The 19,307-nt window shown below is 33.0% G+C and overlaps 1 protein-coding gene across 2 annotated transcripts in view; it reads right to left on the reverse strand.

Annotated features, from left to right (window-relative positions):
• LOC143047759 (DNA polymerase theta-like) overlaps window positions 1-19,307 on the reverse strand; it is a 58,716-nt gene that overhangs the window by 12,619 nt on the left and 26,790 nt on the right. Inside the window, exons 14-24 of one of the 2 annotated variants that reach the window (XM_076220999.1) lie at window positions 18,089-18,413; window positions 17,071-17,314; window positions 13,950-16,714; window positions 13,008-13,142; window positions 10,960-11,259; window positions 10,399-10,611; window positions 9,949-10,076; window positions 8,996-9,362; window positions 7,071-7,241; window positions 4,196-4,380; window positions 2,913-3,024 (exon numbers count right to left, since the gene is read on the reverse strand). In XM_076220999.1, coding sequence (XP_076077114.1) covers window positions 2,913-3,024; window positions 4,196-4,380; window positions 7,071-7,241; window positions 8,996-9,362; window positions 9,949-10,076; window positions 10,399-10,611; window positions 10,960-11,259; window positions 13,008-13,142; window positions 13,950-16,714; window positions 17,071-17,314; window positions 18,089-18,413 — 4,945 coding nt within the window. The remainder of the gene's footprint in view (window positions 1-2,912; window positions 3,025-4,195; window positions 4,381-7,070; window positions 7,242-8,995; window positions 9,363-9,948; window positions 10,077-10,398; window positions 10,612-10,959; window positions 11,260-13,007; window positions 13,143-13,949; window positions 16,715-17,070; window positions 17,315-18,088; window positions 18,414-19,307) is intronic. The other variant, XM_076221000.1, reaches the window with a different exon arrangement.

A 19,307-nucleotide genomic window follows, 5' to 3' on the forward strand; every position in this document is an offset into this window, starting at 1 on the left:
CACTGGACATGCTGAAAACCAACATCAAATGAACAGGCATTTTCAGATAAAAAACTTTTTAACCAAAACTGAAACTTTAACATAGTGTCATTATCCAATTTATGACATAAAATATGGTATAATTATTAAACACTTATAAACAAGGAATGTCATTATGACTAGAACTGTTTTAAAGAAATATATTCAGACATGTATGCTTCTTGACTAGAATGTTTTCATGAGTAGAGTATTTTCATCAGAAAAATGTATATATTAAAGACTTATAAGACAATGTATTAAAGAGTGTATTTTTAATAAAAAAAAATAACCATTGAATCTTCCTCAATTGAAAAAAAGCCAACTTGAAAAAAAAGTATTAAGACATTCGACTGTTTTCATACTTCTAACAATATTTAATTATATGTGATAAGGTTATATTTTTGCCAGGCTTTAATAAAAACCAAAGAAATCTAGTTTGGGGTGAAATCCATAGCACCCCATTAAAAGTAAATGGCCTGTACTGAAATGTTTTTAATGCATAAAAAAAATTGGCAGCATAGCTCCTAAGGACATGTTTTAATTGAATTCACACAGGCCACACAGTTTGGGTATATTTAATATTGTAAGAAAGAATAATTGAAATGAGTGGGGCAGCCCCCCTTATCCTAAAGGAGCATACTCATTGCAATCGAAGATAGATTTAATATAGAGAGAGTATATTTATTTTTCAAGCTAACCATTTATTTTCTCTACATCTTTGTGTAGTTACGGTTGCTTCTTATTGATTTGGCATGATCTATATCCATTAACATTTCAAATGAGCCCTTCCTCCGTACCTGCGTACAGGCGTGTTTACAGATATCCATGAAGATTTAAGTCACGGAGGAGTGGTTTCATCTTTGTCGTCTTCACAACGATTTGTAGAAAATATGCCATACTTCAAGCTGCTGTCGAATTTTTTAACCACTGAAATTGGTTCCATAAAGTCAGGCTCCACAGATTCTGTACCCGATTTGTTTGAGACAGAATGGTTATCGTGTCAGTTATGAATATCCGCTGCATCATCGTCAATGATATCATCACACATCATTACATGTGCCTGAATCTGTATAAACAGTTTACTAATAAACTTTTTTGTTTGCTATTTGTCTTAAAATTGACACGAGACGACAGCGAAAGTACTCCTCCGTGACTTCATGGATACCTGTAAACAATTTCCATGTGCTTTATCATTAAATGGTCACATGAACGCTTGACGGGAAGCTAAGAAAAACCGAACTTGAAATGCGTAATTGACCCAGACTTTAAATCATTTCCGGAAAGGACCCAAAGTTCCGGATCGCGTCAATAGAAGTATTAAAAAAAATTTCTTCAAATTTAAAGCAATAAAATTTTCACAGTCGGGAGGATTTTCAAGGGTCGGTCGGTAAACTGCAAACAAACAATATTTTAATTTAAGCCTTACTGTAACATATATAAGATATGGAAAATTAAAAGTCAGAAAAAAATGAAAGGTCTGTGTCTATGTTTTTGAGATATAATCAGTTGAAAATATGGCATAAATCATTTGTTTCTATTTTTTGTAATACATTTAACATTGGCAACTTTTCTTTTCAAATTTATTAAAGGTTGATGAGATTTCATAAAAATTCAAAAATGTCTTTTTAAACTATATCTAATAAAAATTATGAAAACAAAAAATGACTTCAGCTGGCAAATTTTATTGATACTTCATGAATAAAACTAGAGGATTCTGAATATATATCAAAAAGTCAACAAGAGTGCAAACTCTAAAATGTCTCGCCTTCTTTATTACTAATCATTGATATTATGTTGATAGTCCTAAATACAAAGCTTTATTACAACTGTCACATAAACTTCACATAAACCAAGAAAACTATACATTGACCTTTGAACCATGAAAATGAGGTCAAGGTCAGATGAACCATGCCAGGCAGACATGTACAGCTAACAATTCTTCCATACAACAAATAAAGTGAACCTATAGCTATTGCTTATAGTTTAAGACAAACAGACCAAAACACGAAAACTTATTTATAACCACTGAACCATGAAAATGAGGTGAAGGTCAAATAAAACTTGCACGACTGACATATAGATCATAAAATATGTCTATACACCAAATAAAGTTGACCTATTGCATATAGTATTAGAAAAGAAGACCACAACTCAAAAACTAAACTTTGACCACTGAACCATGAAAAAGAGGTCAAGGTCACATGACAACTGCCAGCTAGACATGTACACCTTACAATGATTATATACACCAAATATAGTAGACCTATTGCATACAGTATAAGAAAAGCAGACAAAAACACCAAAACTTAACTATAACCACTGAACCATGAAAATGAGGTCAATTTGTCAGATGACACCTACCAGTTTGACATGTACACCTTACAGTCCTTCCATACACCAATTATAGTAGACCTATTGCTTATAGTATCTAAGATATGGACTTGACCACCAAAACTTTACCTTGTTCACTGATCCATGAAATGAGGTTGAGGTCAAGTGAAAACTGTCTGACCCGCATGAGGACCTTGCAAGGTACGCACATACCAAATATAGTTATCCTATTACTTATAACAAGAGAGAATTTAATATTACAAAAAATCTTAACTTTTTTTTCAAGTAGTCACTGAACCATGAAAATAAGGTCAAGGACATTGGACATGTGACTGACGGAAACTTCGTAACATGAAGCATCCAGGTCTTCCACCTTCTAAAATATAAAGCTTTTAAGAAGTTAGCTAACACCGTCACCGCCACCGTAGCCGTTGCCGGATCACTTTCCCTATGTCAAGCTTTCTGCGACAAAAAAATAAAAGTAGCAAACTTCCTTAAAATAGATATATGTCCATGTGTAAATTTTCATTTTTTTTATTTTTAAGTTAAATGGCAATACTGACTTGGGTATTTTGCTTTAAATGTCTCTATAAATACAGCAGCATCATTTTCATCCACTTCTAACTGTTGACCCAGAGCTTTTGCACCTATCCCATAAATCATACCATAACACACCTGTAATACATGTAGCACAATAAACTTCATAAAAAACACAAAACAATTGAAATATGCAGATACTCAGAACCAGCCTTAAATTACTGATACAGTGTAACCTGTGTTATCCGACACACTGGGTTACTGATACAGTGTAACCTTTGTTATCCGACACACTGGGTTAATGATACAGTGTAACCTGTGTTACTGATACAGTGTAACCTGTGTTATCCGACACACTGGGGGACCAGAAAAATTGTCCAATTTAGTAGGTGTAGGAATACTCAGGTTTTTTCTGCAAGGATAGGCATATTTATAGACTAGAAAAAGGTGTTTTCCAAGCAGGATATTAGACTACTCAGGTATCAGATTAGGCAGGTTACACTATATTCATCCTTTGTGTACACATGCAACAGTTTTGTGTGTGGAATCATGTGTTTGTTTTGTACTTGTGTATTTGATTGATTGATTGCCTAATCATTTGATTGATTAATTGTTGTTTGTTCACATCTGTAGGTTAATTTCATGTATTTTTCAGAATGAAAACAATTTATACAAATTAAAACACACTAGTTTATTAGTGTAAGCTAACAGTGACATTGAAGAGGCTGAATTTGAATTTTAAAATAAATGGAGAATGTGTCAATTGGACACAGATGCAGATGGTGCACCTTGATAGCATAAAACTTAATAAAGGGTATAATAGTAACTTGAGAAAGGTAAAAGTGACCCCTTCCAAATTGGATCTTGATCTGTATTTTGAGGTAATAAGCTTTGTGTTTCATAACATTTGGTTAAGGCAAATAAAATAAGAGAACAGAAAATAATTTTCGGACACACATATAGTGACACGGTGGCATTTAAAGTTGAAACCAGTAAATAGCCTGTCACTTTTGTCTTATAATTTTTAATTTTCTGGAAAAGTATTTGATGTTTTTAAGGTTAAAAATAGTATGGCATTTATAAAAATTCTTTCATTATTTAAATTCTTTTGACTATATAAAAGACTTGACCAATACAATTTTACAATTATTACAGTTTTGCTCCTTGATATATTTACCTACTGAAAATGGAAGCAAGAAAAAGTCAAGACAAACTTGAAAGAAATGCAGATATCTATCAGAAAGATTTCCAAAATCAATTTTTATCATAATCAGTTCTAATTTCCATGCACCTATATTTCAAAAGTTACCTGTTTAGCCTGTTGTCTTTCTACAGCGGTAACCTCCTCCGGAGAAATCCCTTTCCATTGAGCTGTTATAAGTTTGAACACATCCCCATCTTCATTTAAAATTCTGATCAACTTCTGGTCGTTAGACAAGTGTGCTATCATCCTCAATTCTAACTGAGAATAATCAGCTGCTACCAAAATGCCACCTGTTAACAAAGAACAAAAATAATTTAGGCTTAACACAAAGGTTTGTGTGTTACTGTATATTCATTTATTTTCGTGGGTAGCAATTTTCATTGATTGGGGGAAAACTTGCATTTTCAAGGATATTTGATTTCGTGGTTTTGCCAAAGTCTGCATACCCGGCCACGTCCACTTGTATCACTTGTATTTTTGTCCATCTGATGAGTTAAGCCTTTTTCAACTGAGTTTTATAGTTCATTCTTATGTTGTACTGTTATACCACTGTCCCAGGTTAGAAGGAGGGTTGGGATCCCGCTAACATGTTTAACCCCGCCACATTATTTATGTATGTGCCTGTCCCAAGTCAGGAGCCTGTAATTCAGTGGTTGTCGTTTGTTTATATGTTACATATTTGTTTTTCGTTCATTTTTTTACATAAATAAGGCCGTTAGTTTTCTCGTTTGAATTGTTTTACATTGTCTTATCGGGGCCTATTATAGCTGACTATGCGGTATGGGCTTTGCTCATTGTTGAAGGCCGTACGGTGACCTATAGTTGTTAATGTCTGTGTAATTTTGGTCTTTTGTGGATAGTTGTCTCATTGGCAATCATACCACATCTTCTTTTTTATATACAATCTTATAGAAAATTTGAAATTTGTTGAATATTTAAATTCGTGGTTCACTGGTATCCCTGAAATCCATGAAAAATTGTTATCCCATGAATAATAGTGAATCCACAGTAATTGTTTCTTCTTAAGAATAATATGATAGGATAGTATGTAGGTAGAAATATATTTTTTATGTGTTTTTTTTTACACTTAATATATTGGGAGGTGTAAAAATTTTGCCAGGATTCACTAATATAAAAAAAACTTAAAAACTTCAATAATAGGTTATTTCTAGAATAAACAAAATACATGTCCATAGTAAACTATTCCCAGCTCACCTTATCAAAATGTAGAGCAGGTGTATTATTTTGGGGTTATATAACACTTATGTAAGTATTATGTGTTCAAGTTTGTGTATTTTAGTTTATTTATAATTTAGTATTTACTTCAACACATTTTGCATATATCAAGTGTTCTATTCTATAAATTTTGTCTTTTTTTATTTCATTCATTTTTACAACAACACAATTTTGCTAATATTTCATTTTTGTTTTTAATTTTTAAAGAGTAAATTTTACTATATATTAAAAAAAATTATGACAACACCTATTGTATTTTGATTGTAGGCATATGTTGAATATATATCTATCAAATGTTGGCATAGGTTGAATACACCTATGCAAGACTCCAGTGTGGTCATTGTCAATGACTAATAATAATCTTTCTTATTAGGTTCTTTTCAGAATTTGTACTTCTAACCCTTTCAACGCTACACAAAAAAATAGAAAAATGGCTGCTGCTGCTGCATTTTTTTGTGTTCATTCATTAGAACAGTATATTCCTTTTCAAACTGCTGTATCTTTTTTATTATAAGAGATACAGAGAAAGTTATTGCATGAAAAATGCTCAGGAGAGTATGAACTGTAATGTTAGGCAGTTATTTTCAGTAAAATTTTTATCAGGTACCTGCATTTTCAGGTAATTAACAGGTAAAAGGTGTAATTTATTACATTTGTGTTGAATTTTGAATAAAAACTACTTTTAGTCTTCATCTATTTTGCTGTTTCATCTGCCACATTATAAAGAAGACACCAATTGCTCGATTCCGTAGCGTATTGCACCATACTCAACGTATTATGTAATCGTGGCACAAATCAGTAGCTCCGTCCTCAAAATTTTCAGTCAACCTCCGTTTTCCCCCCTTTTTCTATTTCTCGTAATGATCGATCAAATCATATTTTCCACACGAATTTAATGTAATAAACACATTGAGATAACAAGAAACCTTTTAACTAATCCTCGTTGTCAGTTTCGCCATAGAAATGCTGAAATATTTCCATATTTACAGCTTCGTTTCCGATTTCCGCCATTTGCATTTGTCAAAATATTTGTTTTTATTTTCCTTCAATTTTCCTTCTACTGCATGATTTTGCAATAAAAATTGCCGGGATTTCAAGCGCAAATGAGACCTTGCATATCCTCGATTCATACAAGGAAAAATTAGAGAGGACCGGAATGAAAACCGAATGGTTTAAGAGTCCTGATGAAAAATCCGTTGTCATCGCGGCATATGCCGCGAATAGCAGTGGCGGACGGCGTATGTCATCGCGGCATATGCTGTGTATAGCGTTGAAAGGGCTAATAGAATAATGTTATATGATGTGCAAATTCATTAGAAGCCAAGGATTCTCAGTTCGTTTAATAACTGCTATTAACATGATTAATGACCTGCATTTTTATGCCCCATTTATCAGCATTATGTTTTCTGGTCTGTGGGGTCGTACGTCTGTTTGTTCGTTCGTTCGTTTGTCCCGCTACAGGTTAAAGTTTTTGGTCAAGGTAGTTTTTGATGAAGTTGAAGTCCAATCAACTTGAAACTTAGTACACATGTTCCATATGATATGATCTTTCTAATTTTAATGCCAAATAGAGATTTTCCCCCTTTTTTACAGTCCATTGAACATAGAATATGATATTGCGGATGGGGCATCTGTGTACTATGGACACATTCTTGTTTTTTACTGCAAAACATAAAAGATACATCTTTCATATTTCTTGTTTTCTCTGTCTGTTTATTCAATTTATTATAATAATTTTAAGTACCTTTAAATGGGACAAAAGCATGTCTCATGCTGACAGAATATGAACTATTTCTGTTTACATTTTCAACTCTTGCTGTTGATTTTGAAGCACTCTTCATCTGATTTAGTTTTCCTTTTATTTTTCTACCTGTAGGGGGTCCCTTTTCTGGTGTAGGACTCTCTCCTATAACATCTACAAGATAAATTATGATTATCACTGAATAATTAGTTCGGTAAAGTATGTGATACCATGAATAATCACTTCAACTAAAAATGATTTATTTAAAAAACTTAAAAAGGTCAGGAAAAAATTCATTAAATCTAATCGGTTCTTTTTACACATCATAACATAATTTATTTCTAACAAAAGGAACCAATTGCATATTGACTTCAGTATGTATACTAAAGAAATTTATCCTGTAGAACTTACTTTAAATAAAGCTAATGATAACAATGACCACTGCCCTTTCCTCGATCTTGATATCTATATCATAAACGGGAAGCTTAATACAAAAATTTATGATAAAAGAGATGATTTTTCATTTCCTATTGTTAATTATCCATTTTTAGATGGTGACGTTCCCTTGTCACCATCTTATGGTGTTTATATATCTCAACTTGTACGATTCGCTCGTGTATGTAACAATGTATTAGATTTTAGCGAGAGAAATTTATGTATTACTGAAAAATTATTACACCAGGGTTTTCGATATCACAAACTGGTCAAAACATTTACTAAATTTTATCACCGGTATAAGGAAATAATTCGTAAATATAACTCAACATGCAGACATCTTATACGTTCAGGTATTTCACATCCAAAATTTTATGGAAATATTCTTTATAAAGCACAAAAATGTCAGTATTCTCCTCAGAAACTAACAAAACCTTTAAATAGACTTATTAAAAGGGGATATAGTTACGATACTGTTGTCAGGTCATTAAAGATTGCATATTTTGGCTTTAACATTGATTCACTGATAGGGTCTTTGCATCGGAACTAAACACATTTATTTCTAAAAAAACAGTTGTTGGCATGACACGGGTTATGTTCTTCTCATATATTTTATGATAGTATGATACTAAACCCCTAACGGGAGGGATTGTACCTGATATTCATATGATGAAGACATAATCTTTCAATCAGTTTAATTGAGGTCTGGAGCTGGCATGTCAGTTAACTGCTAGTAGTCTGTTGTTATTTATGTATTATTGTCATTTTATTTATTTTCTTTTGTTACATCTTTTGACATCAGACTCGGACTTCTCTTGAACTGAATTTTAATGTGCGTATTGTTATTCTTTTACTTTTCTACATTGGCTAGAGGTATAGGGGGAGGGTTGAGATCTCATAAACATGTTTAACCCCGCCGCAATTTTGCGCCTGTCCCAAGTCAGGAGCCTCTGGCCTTTGTTAGTCTTGTATGATTTTAAATTTTAGTTTCTTGTGTATAATTCGGAGTTTAGTATGACGTCCATTATCACTGTACTATTATGCATATTTTAGGGGCCAGCTGAAGGACACCTACGGGTGCGGGAATTCTCGCTACATTGAAGACCCATTGGTTGCCTTCGGCTGTTGTTTGCTCTATGGTCGGGTGGTTGTCGCTTTGACATATTCACCATTTCCTTTCTCAATTTTATGTGTATATTTAAAGCTATTCTTTTCTGGATTATGTGTTGGATTTTTTTTTTTCAGAGGAGTTTGGTGTGGACTTTTTTGGTGATTTTTCTGATCATTTTCAAGGTATTACTGGAAGTACATTTATACGTCATATTACAGAAGATTTCTTACTTTGTATTATTTCAGAGGAGATACGGCTTTATGAAATCGGTTTCTTTCTTTAGAAGTATGGATACTATAAGTTAAACTCTTAATCCCCCTTCTGAGTCTAGAAGAGCAAGACAATAAAAATTTAAAAGGATGTTAATGTTATTTAATCTTACCTGGTAAATTAATCTTAAAATCTTTGGGAATGTTCTGTAAATTAGGTTCTGTCATACTGACTCGGCCTGTAGCTGTGTGAAATTGAGTCTCACAAAATATACGATACATATCTGCTCGTGTGTTGTGAACTTTAACCTTCTGTAACTGATAAACAACCTTTGTCAAAGCACTGCTTATTCTTCTCCATTCCAGAATGACACTGGGCAGTGGATGAAGGGGCTTTAATTTTTCTAGAACTTCCTTTGAAGTACTAAGTGTACCTCTACCACGACCTTTCCTTTGACCTACTGCTCTTTTGTTTCCACGTAATTGACCTACATTTGATGGGTCACCATCAGGTGGCAGTTGCAATTCTATAAACAAAACCTATAATAAAGACTGGATTTATAAACATATTTTTTTAACTAGAATAATACAGTATTCCAATAAAACATATCAATGATAATATTGTCCAATGCATAAATATTTTTTACCTGGCTAAATTTGGTGGTGTAACATTTTACAAAGTCTACCTGAATTATTTTGCAAAGAATTTACTCAATTGGTGCTATGGGCCATCTTAAACTTGCACTGAAGTGAGAGTTTGTTTGTCCTTGTTGAAGGCCTCACTGGAACTTTGAGAATTCCTGAACAAAAACAGCAATAAAAGCACTTTTTGTGCATGTATTGACTTTGTGTCATGGATGTCCTGACACTCTAAGTAATAGTAAGAGACTAAGTTTGTCATTAAATGACAGAATATCACTGGTTTATAATTACTGCCTGTTTCAGCAAATAATAAAAATGACTGCCATGATAGTGTACAAATGTATAGAAACTGGCAAAAAACAGAATTTAACATAAAATCAAGCATGGGAGATAACTCCATCAGATTCATTATTATTTGATCTTCTTACCCTTATAACCTACATTTTTTCATGTCAATTTTAAATTGTATAATTGTATATGTTACCTGAGCTATATCATCAGTAGCAGTTAATGAGAATGGATGTCCAGCAAGTTGATATGCCTGGTCTTCTAATGATGATAATCTAGCTAACATAATGTTCATCTGACTTTCACACTCATTTTCACTGTACCCTGAAAAACACCAAACTTTTTCCAATATAAGGAGAAACAGTATTTATTTAATTCCTTCAGTATTTCTGCAATAGTAGTCTTAAATATGGACCAACACTTTTCAAATATATCTAGCTTTTTTATCAGTGATTTCTTTAATACTAACATCCAGTCAAAGTCATAAGATTGTTGGTTCTCCTGACAAAGGAGGGAGTTACAGTACATGTATAGGTAAACTGGTAGGTAAGCAGGCCATAGTAGTAAAAAATGAGAAAGCAATCCCTGCACTTTACCTTAAAATCAATAATTCACTCTTGTATATCCTTCCACTAATGACACTTACCAAAACCATTCAATTCCATTCTAGCCAGTGTAACAATGGACGGCATCTCTACATCCAAAAATGTAGTCAGTAATTCCTCCTTCTGTAGAACATTGAGAAAATAATCCATTACGTGTAGCGTAAGGACCGATTCTGTTGTGGCTCTAAACCTCCCAGATCCTGGATTCTCAGGAGTCAGTCCAATACTACCATAGCCTATCCCACCACCAATCCCTGAAAATAGAGAAAAGTCTAAATGTACAGTTGTTGGTATTTACATCTTTACTAGCTGAGGTTTATGATCCTGCCCCTCCTCCCCACCCTTGGCAGATTAAGCTAGAATTGCTGAATTAAGAAGGAATGATTTTAATTGGTTGCATGTGTAACTGGCGGCATCAAATCAAAACATGCCTTTAAGTTGACCACATGTAAATGAAGAAATTGTAAATAAACAATTGCCACGTGGTGATTGAGCAACATTTTAACAATTTAAAAGTTCTAAATCAACTAATTGAAGTTCCTGTGTATGTATCTCACTGAAATGCTGGAATGTCAATGTATATTATCGAAGAATAAAAATACCTTCTAACAACCCTCCTTCTGTTGGTAGATAGTTGTGTACCATTCCATGTAAGTTCTTCTCCTTGGCTCCTGGGTCTAACAACCAATAGGCTATTTTTGGATCCTGGATTTTCCCAGCTGGAATTAAGCCACACCCTCTAACTAGTGTTGTGTACTGAGATTTACTGTCAAACATCATTAAGGATTTGACCTTGCCTCTATACATGGCTTTCTCCATAACAGACTGAATGACCTTTAATTTTACCTCTGTTGTAATTGATTCATCTGAAGGAGCAGGAGCTAAAGAATCATCTTGACATTCTGAAAATGGATTAGAAAAAAACCAAATAGTGAATAATGGTATTGCACTGTATGTTCGTCATTAAAATTAAGATAGACATTTTGAAAAACTTCTAAAATATATATTAATAAGCATAGGCGAAAAGATTCTTTTTACAAGGATTTCTAAACTATCTAAAATTAACAGTGAGTTCATTATGCAATAGAGATGACTGTAAGACACTTTTATCCTTTTTGTTGAGGCCCACTTGGTTTTGTTGTTATTAAAATGATTTATTAATTGATATCTCAAACTTTTTGTCTTCAGTTTACATGATGGTTATTTTTTACACAGCTGTTTATTAACAACACTGGGGGGTATAAATCATTTTGTTATTTAATATAGGATTTCGCTATATTTTTCTATAAATGAACTTTTATCATATACTTGATAGAAATATAGAATAAAACAAGAATGTGTCCCTAGTACACGGATGCCCCATCCGCTCTATCATTTTCTATGTTCAATGGACCGTGAAAATGGGAGAAAATCTCTTATTTGTTATTAAAATTAGAAAGATCATATCGTAATATAAGGAACATGTGTACTAAGTTTTAAGTTGATTGGACTTCAACTTCATCAAAAAATACCTCAATCAAAAACTTTAACCTGAAGAGGGATGGACGAACGGACGCACTAACAAACGGAGGCACAGACCAGAAAACATAATGCCCATAAACGGGGCATAAAAATGGGGTCACCTTTCATTTAAGCTCACAATCTGCCTTCGAAAGAAGCATACATTTTTGTAAAGGTACTTTTTTCTGTTGAACTAATAGAAGAAATAGAGGTAATATCGAAATTAAAAAAAGATATAAATTACAGAAATCGCTCAAATTTAGTTCAAGTACAGCTTATTTGAAAAAAATAATAAAAAATATAGGTCACCGATGAGTTAAAAAATATATTTCAATTTCAATGCCCTTGAAAAATGGCATTTTTGCACCAAAGGGAGATAATTTGGATCTTTTTCAATGATATATACATTTTAAAAGTTATCTGGCACCAAAATGAATTGATTTTTTGGGATGATTTTTGTACCATAAGTAACAACTAATGAAGTAATAAATAAAATTTGTAATGAAATTTTTTTTTTTAACTTTTCTGAAATTTTGTACCCTCGAGCCTTCTTAAAGGAAAAGTTGGTAATTACAATCAGTCCAAAGTGTTCCACTTTAAGATGAGAAAAACATCTATTGTTGATATATAGATAGTGTTGATTGCTTCTTTCTAAAAGAAAATTGGTTGATTTTAATGGTTACTAGAAGTATCAATTTAAGTAAGAATTGAATGGTTCTTTTTGTAACTTCATTGGGGTGTAAAAGCGTTGACCAAAGAACATTTTGTATGAAGCGGAAGCGCTTCATTCTATTTGTGTGCACGGTCAACGCTTTTACAACCCTATGAAGTTACAAAAGGAAGCATTCAATACTTATAATTACATTTTTTGCTAGGATCATGAAAACACGATTTTTATCCATTTTATCCATTTTTATTTAACTTACCTGTGGACTTTATTGTGGGACCTCGTGTCATCATGAATGATAAATTTTATTGTGTAATGAAGTTGTTATAGGAATAACGCGAGATTGCAGTGTTGCCAATCAGAATAACGTATTATAATGAAACCTACATCTAATGTAATTATTGCAAGATATTTCTTAAACATTGACAGACAAGGTAAAATGCAAAATATATGAATCATTTTAATAACACCATAATGTTTTACTTTCTGTATCTTCATCTTTAAATGAGATGTAGTAAGAGTCTCTGTTCCCCCAACAGACGGCCAGACCGACAATGATCAGATCTGTTCCATCAACTGCAAATCCTTCATTCTTATCAATCTTTTCAACTGACTGGACTGGAATATAATATGTAAAAAACGATTAAAAATAGTATACGTTAAAATCATTTCAATCAGACTAAATATACTAAATGTACAATCTGATCGTTACAACTACAGAAACAAAGACCACTTTTAAAATACAGAAAAACTCAAAGTAATAGTTTCCCGCCATAAATGCAGAAGTCAAATTGGGTAAGTAGGAAGAAACATTTAATATGGCTATTTAGCCTTAAATATACTATCTGTTTATTTTTTATTATCAATATTCCATATGGAAATCCTATATTCTAATCAACATTAATGATTAATAAAAGAAATTTTAGTAAATGTCAAATACTAGTAGAGCACTTAAACATATAACAAGTAAACACACAAATATGTCTTTAATGGTGGCTAGTATCCATAATGTATGGTTTACATATCATGCACTTTGAAAATGAGCCTGCACTTACCCTTTTCTGAATTGATGAATGCAAAATATTTTTAGAAGATGCAATTGGGTTCTATCTGCTGCTAATCAACATTATTTATAACAAATGTTAAAACTTAGTGTCATTTTGATATGCCCATAATTTTTGTTCTTTTTTAAAAGCCTAAGAAATATTTTTTTTAAAAACCTAAAGAGAATTATACTAAAGAAGTTCAGGTAAACAAATATGTGCATGATTAATGTTCGGTCTAACATTTTGACATCATTGTTGGTAAGTCTAGATTAAAGTGATCACAACAAAGTCAAATATTTGATTATAATGTCACAAATATATGATAAAAAAATCATGAAGAGTTTCAAAATGATAGAATTAGTAATGAAATAATAATCACCTTTCTCTTTTCCTCTGATGAACTTCCCACCTATACCTCCACCTTTTGGAAGATCAGGTTTCTTTCTCTCGCAGGCAAGAGACACAGAATACTTCATCTTTGTTGACCATTCCTTCCTAAAAGTATCAAACAGTCTTGTATCTGCACATACATCTATTACAGTAAGTGCACTTTGTGTAGATGTAATTCCTGACAGATCTGGTTCAAAGTCAAATGTTCTTTCCGTGTAATCAATGTCTTTTTCAGAATCTGAAATATCATCTTCATCATCCACTTGAGAAATCTGATGTTTTATTCTTTCAAAATCTGATGCCACATCAGCTGTTTTTGCTTTCTTTGATGCTGTTGTATTTTCCTCCTGCAGAACTGATCTTGCAGACATATTTCCTATTTTTCCTTTCCTAGCTGTCAATTTTAACTTATTTGGGGTCAAATGAGGTGACATGAACGATGCATTTTTCTCTGGTGGTGTTGGGGGCAACAGGTCATTTTCTACACTTGTATTTCCATTACTACAAAATTTTCTACCATTCTTAGAATTTGAAAGGCTTGCTACAGGTTTACTTGTTTTAATATTTTTAGATTTTAATTTTTTGTCATTTTGATTTTCATTTTTATCTCCTTCCGATGAAATTTCCGTAGCTACAGAAAATGAATTCATGCTATCAAGAAATGCTAAAGTTCCAGGGCTTAATTTACTTTTCATTGGTTTTCTGTTTGTTTTCTTTTCTTTGACAGTTTTACTGTCGTCTGCCATCTTTTCTGAATTTCTAATAATTCGGTTTTCATCCTTGTTCTTACTACCAACCTTATGTACAGGTGATTCATCATTTAAAACTTTCTCAACCATTGACAATGTTAAAGAGTCACTCAGTTCATTATTCTGAGTTGCCAATAGTTGCTGATTTTTATTGTTGTCATTACCAAGAAAAGTTGATGAAAATGTATCTCCCATTTCCATGGCAACAGCTAAGTCCTCTTGCAAATTATGATACTGAGAGACAACATTGGGGAGCTGCTTCTCATTCTCTTCAAAAATTCTTTCCTGTCCACTCTGAAAAGGTATGTGTAAATCTTGGTAGGATTCGTTTTGTGGGATCTGACCCGATTCCTCAAATATGTCCTCTGAATTAACATACATACATCGTTCAAAGTTACTAGCAGCAATTAAAACTTCAGATCTATCAAGCAAATCATCTTTCTCAATGTCAGCAATCATTGGTGATGCATCTTGGGTAGCTGCTCGTAGGACTGACATAGCAGTCTTACATGGTGGTTCTGAAACAGGACTTATTTCAATAATATCACAATCAACTGTTGGTGTCACTTTGTCCTTTGTTTTCACAACTATTTGATCATCGCTTAAGTTTAGTTCATTATTACAATTTCTTTGCAATCCCTTTTCATCTAAACTCTTAGCTTTAGTATTGTTCCCATTTCTGATGATGTTACCTTCCTTTTTGTCCTCAGTGTACCCTAAAATGCTTTTAGAATTGTTTTCATGATGGGAAAGTTCCATAGCAACTTGTGTGTCTACACAGAAACTATCTTCAAATTCATCATGACTATTGTCAGTATTTTCATCTCTTTTCAACTCTATAAAGTTTCCATTTTCATTATTTACATGTATTTTCTGATTACTGGTACTTTTTCTGTCTAGATTACATAAATGTTTTAAGTCTAAGTTACTTGAATGTTTATCTAGTGTATTTTCATTGGTCTGCTGCTGTTGGTCAAATGGCTGACATGACACTTCAAATTCCTGGGTTAAACCAATGAACAAATCTTCACTTTCTTGTACCTCATCAATTTTTCTTTTATCACTCACACTGTCTACAGGTGCATCAGAGAACTCACCATGCAATTCACTTTCAATGTTTAATTTGATATTTTCTACTACTGGTTGACCATTTCTCTTTTCAGTTATATCATTTGAAGGGTTTTCAAATCTCTCAGTCTGAAGAAAGTTTTGATCATTTATATTATTGTCAATGTTTTCAACATCTGTACAATGTTTACCAATTGTAAAACTTATTTGTGAAAAATCTTCAAAGTCATTAGTCAAATTACAGTCAAGGTCAACTTGCATTTTTTCTTCACCCTTACCAACTTCATGATGTACATCAGCTTGTATCGTTACAACATTTTTGCTCACATTTTCAATTTCCACGTCAACATTTTTTGGTACAATTTGACATGGACGACAGCTTTCAGTCTTACTTGCTTCATCATTATTTGTATTGCTTACAACTGTGTCAGGTTTTTTCATTGTTAACATTTCATCTGTTTCATTCAAATTTAAACATGTTAACTTTAGCTTACTTCCAGTATCCTGCTTTTCTAAGACAGGTGGTTTTACAACAGTCTGACCATTAAGCTCATTGTTTGCTATACTAGAATTTGCTGATTTTAAACTCTGTCTTTTCAAACCTGTAGATGAACGCCGTCTTCCTTTACTTGTTTTTCTTCTATGAAAACTGTTACTTGATGTCTTTTTCTGTGTTAAACTATTGTGCGAATTGTTTGGAGTCACCAATACGCTTGACCTTGAGTTTTGACCTTGAGTTTTATTGACAGAATCCTGATCATTTTTCCACTGAATTCCAAGACCACCAAGTTCCTCTTGTATGATTGACTTTGCTTCACTAATGATTGCCTCGGCTGCTTCAAGTTCTGTCACACCTTTACGACCAGTCAGCCATATACATCTACTACTCTGTCTTTGTGCTGCTTCATATTCTGTTTCATTCTCATGCTGTTTCTTGCTGAAAAATACAGATTAAACTTGGATTCTTGATTAATCCATTTATACTGTTAACCAAATTATTTTATCAATACTTTTCCCCACAAATTTTTAGCTGACTTTCAGTGATTTCTACTTCCAGTAGTGTTTTTCTCATTTTGTTGAAGTATTCATACAAGGTTTCGACACATTGACATATAATGTTTATTCTTAAAAATATTTTCTATATGCCAAATTTAAATGAATCACTAATGAAAATTAGCTGTTCTACTGTATTAAGGTGCTGATCTTAAGCTATCAACCATCAAATAAATTAAAACATTCATCCTACCTCATGTAAATTGATTCTTAATAGCTCTCTATAATAGTAAAAAATACCTTTGGAATGGGGCAGCATTCTTCAGAACCAATTCAACATCAACTTCAGTAGCATTAGCCAGTGCTGTCACAGTATGGTAACCAGCATTATACAATACCCTGGCTCTCTGTCCATTTAATAATGTCAATCTGACCAAATCACACAGCTCTCGCTGTATACCAAATGTTAAACGATTCTGGAACTGAGAAAGGATCAACTCTAAGTTATGCCATCCAAGACGTGCACAGAATACAGTAACCATACCTACAATATATAAACTGGTTCAATAATTGTAAACTAAAAATAGTACAAACTTGTGAAGGGTATTCCATTTGAATGTACATCGGAAAAGAAGGTTATTTTTGAATATATGGGGTCTTATTTACTATGGTACATTTGTAGTATTTTGTTTGTTGAAAGCATTATTATTCATAGAAAGCATGTTCATTTTTAGGGGTTTTGGAAGCGCTTTCTACCATCAACAATCTGTTTTAATCAAATGTCTTTTTCCATACCTCTTTCAGTGGCGGATTCAGAAATTTTCTATGGAGGCACTGACTGCCTTTAGAGGGAGCACGCTCTAGTTATGCTACAGTGATTTCCTATATCATCAACCAAATTTATCACACAAAATGGGATTCACCTATGTCTTTTCTGCAAAAATGTTTACTTACTATTTGCTTGCTTCAATTCTGCATGCAATAAATGTTTCATACTTTTTTTTACTTTTAACTAGTCATTTTACTATTGTGTAGCATTTAGCATGCCCCTTTTGATGACGTTCTCCCCAGATTTTGCTATAGTACCAGTAAATCTACCAATGTATTCTTATATTGTTGCTTGGAGTCAACAAAATACAACCAATCTGTCAAGCTAAACAAACATCATATTATTTAGAGTTAACATATGTACTGCCACACAAAGTTGCCTGTCATTAAAGATTGGTGGAAAGTTGTCTTTCAATCGAATCACACCTCCTTACTCTATATCATAAAATACAACCATACTATTAGAAATGCTTAATGTTTCAATACAAACCAGCAAAAGTAGCAGCCGACTGTTGTAATGACTGTAGCTGTCCTTTGTTACAATTATATTTCCTGGCCACCTCAGGAAGAGGAACCTCATGTACCAAATCATGTAATATAAGAGATGTGTAAAATCTTCTATGGATTGCAAGACTTCTCATCTGGGCCTCAGTTTTGGTCAGAATCCTTCCCCTGATGGCCCGCGCTATGAAGCTCTCTTGTACCCCAACAAGCTCTGCTACTCTTTTCATGCCAACAGATAAGCTTTCCCAGAGACAATAGTATTGGTACCAGTCTAAACTGCTACCAAAGTCCATACTATAAATAGGAGTTACCTGAAAAATATGGAAAAAATTAGCCTGAATATTTGACAACCAAGTATCTCTTTTGTACCAAAAAAAAACCTTTAAAACTTATTATTTTGAATTCTTAACTTATTCTGACCATAAAAATCTCATAAATTTACAAAATTAGGAACAAGAGTGCACACGCTGAAATGTCTCGCCTTCTATACTAATCATTGATATTATGTTGATAGTCCTAAGTATAAAGCTAAGCTTTATTACAACTGTCACATAAACTTAACATTAACCAAGATAACTAAACAAAGACCAATGAACCTTGAAAAAAAGGTCCAGGTCAGATGAACCATGCCAGGCAGACAAGTACAGCTAACAATGCTTCTATACAACATATATAGTTGACACATCACTTATAGTTTAAGAAAAATAGACCAAAACACAAAAACTTAACACTGTGCAATGAACCGTGAAAATGAGGTCACGGTTAAATAAAACCTGCTCGAATGACATAAAGATCATAAAATATTTCCATACACCAAATATAGTTGACCTATGGCATATAGCATTAGATAAAAAGACCAAAACTCAAAAACTTAACTTTGACCACTAAACCATGACAATGAGGTCAAGGTCACATGACATCTGCCCGCTAGACATGTACACTTAACAATCATTCCATACAACAAATATAGTAGACCTATTGCATATGGTATGAGAAAAACAGACCAAAACACAAAAATTTAACTATAACCACTGAACCATGAAAATGAGGTCAAGGTCAAATGACACCTGCCAGTTGGACATGTACACCTTACAGTCCTTCCATACACCGAATATACTAGCCCTATTGCTTATAGTATCTGAGATATGGACTTGACCACCAAAACTTAACCTTGTTCACTGATCCATGAAATGAGGTCGAGGTCA

This window comes from Mytilus galloprovincialis, chromosome 10, assembly GCF_965363235.1.
Source record: "Mytilus galloprovincialis chromosome 10, xbMytGall1.hap1.1, whole genome shotgun sequence".
In the NCBI taxonomy this organism is placed as follows: Eukaryota; Metazoa; Mollusca; class Bivalvia; order Mytilida; family Mytilidae; genus Mytilus; species Mytilus galloprovincialis.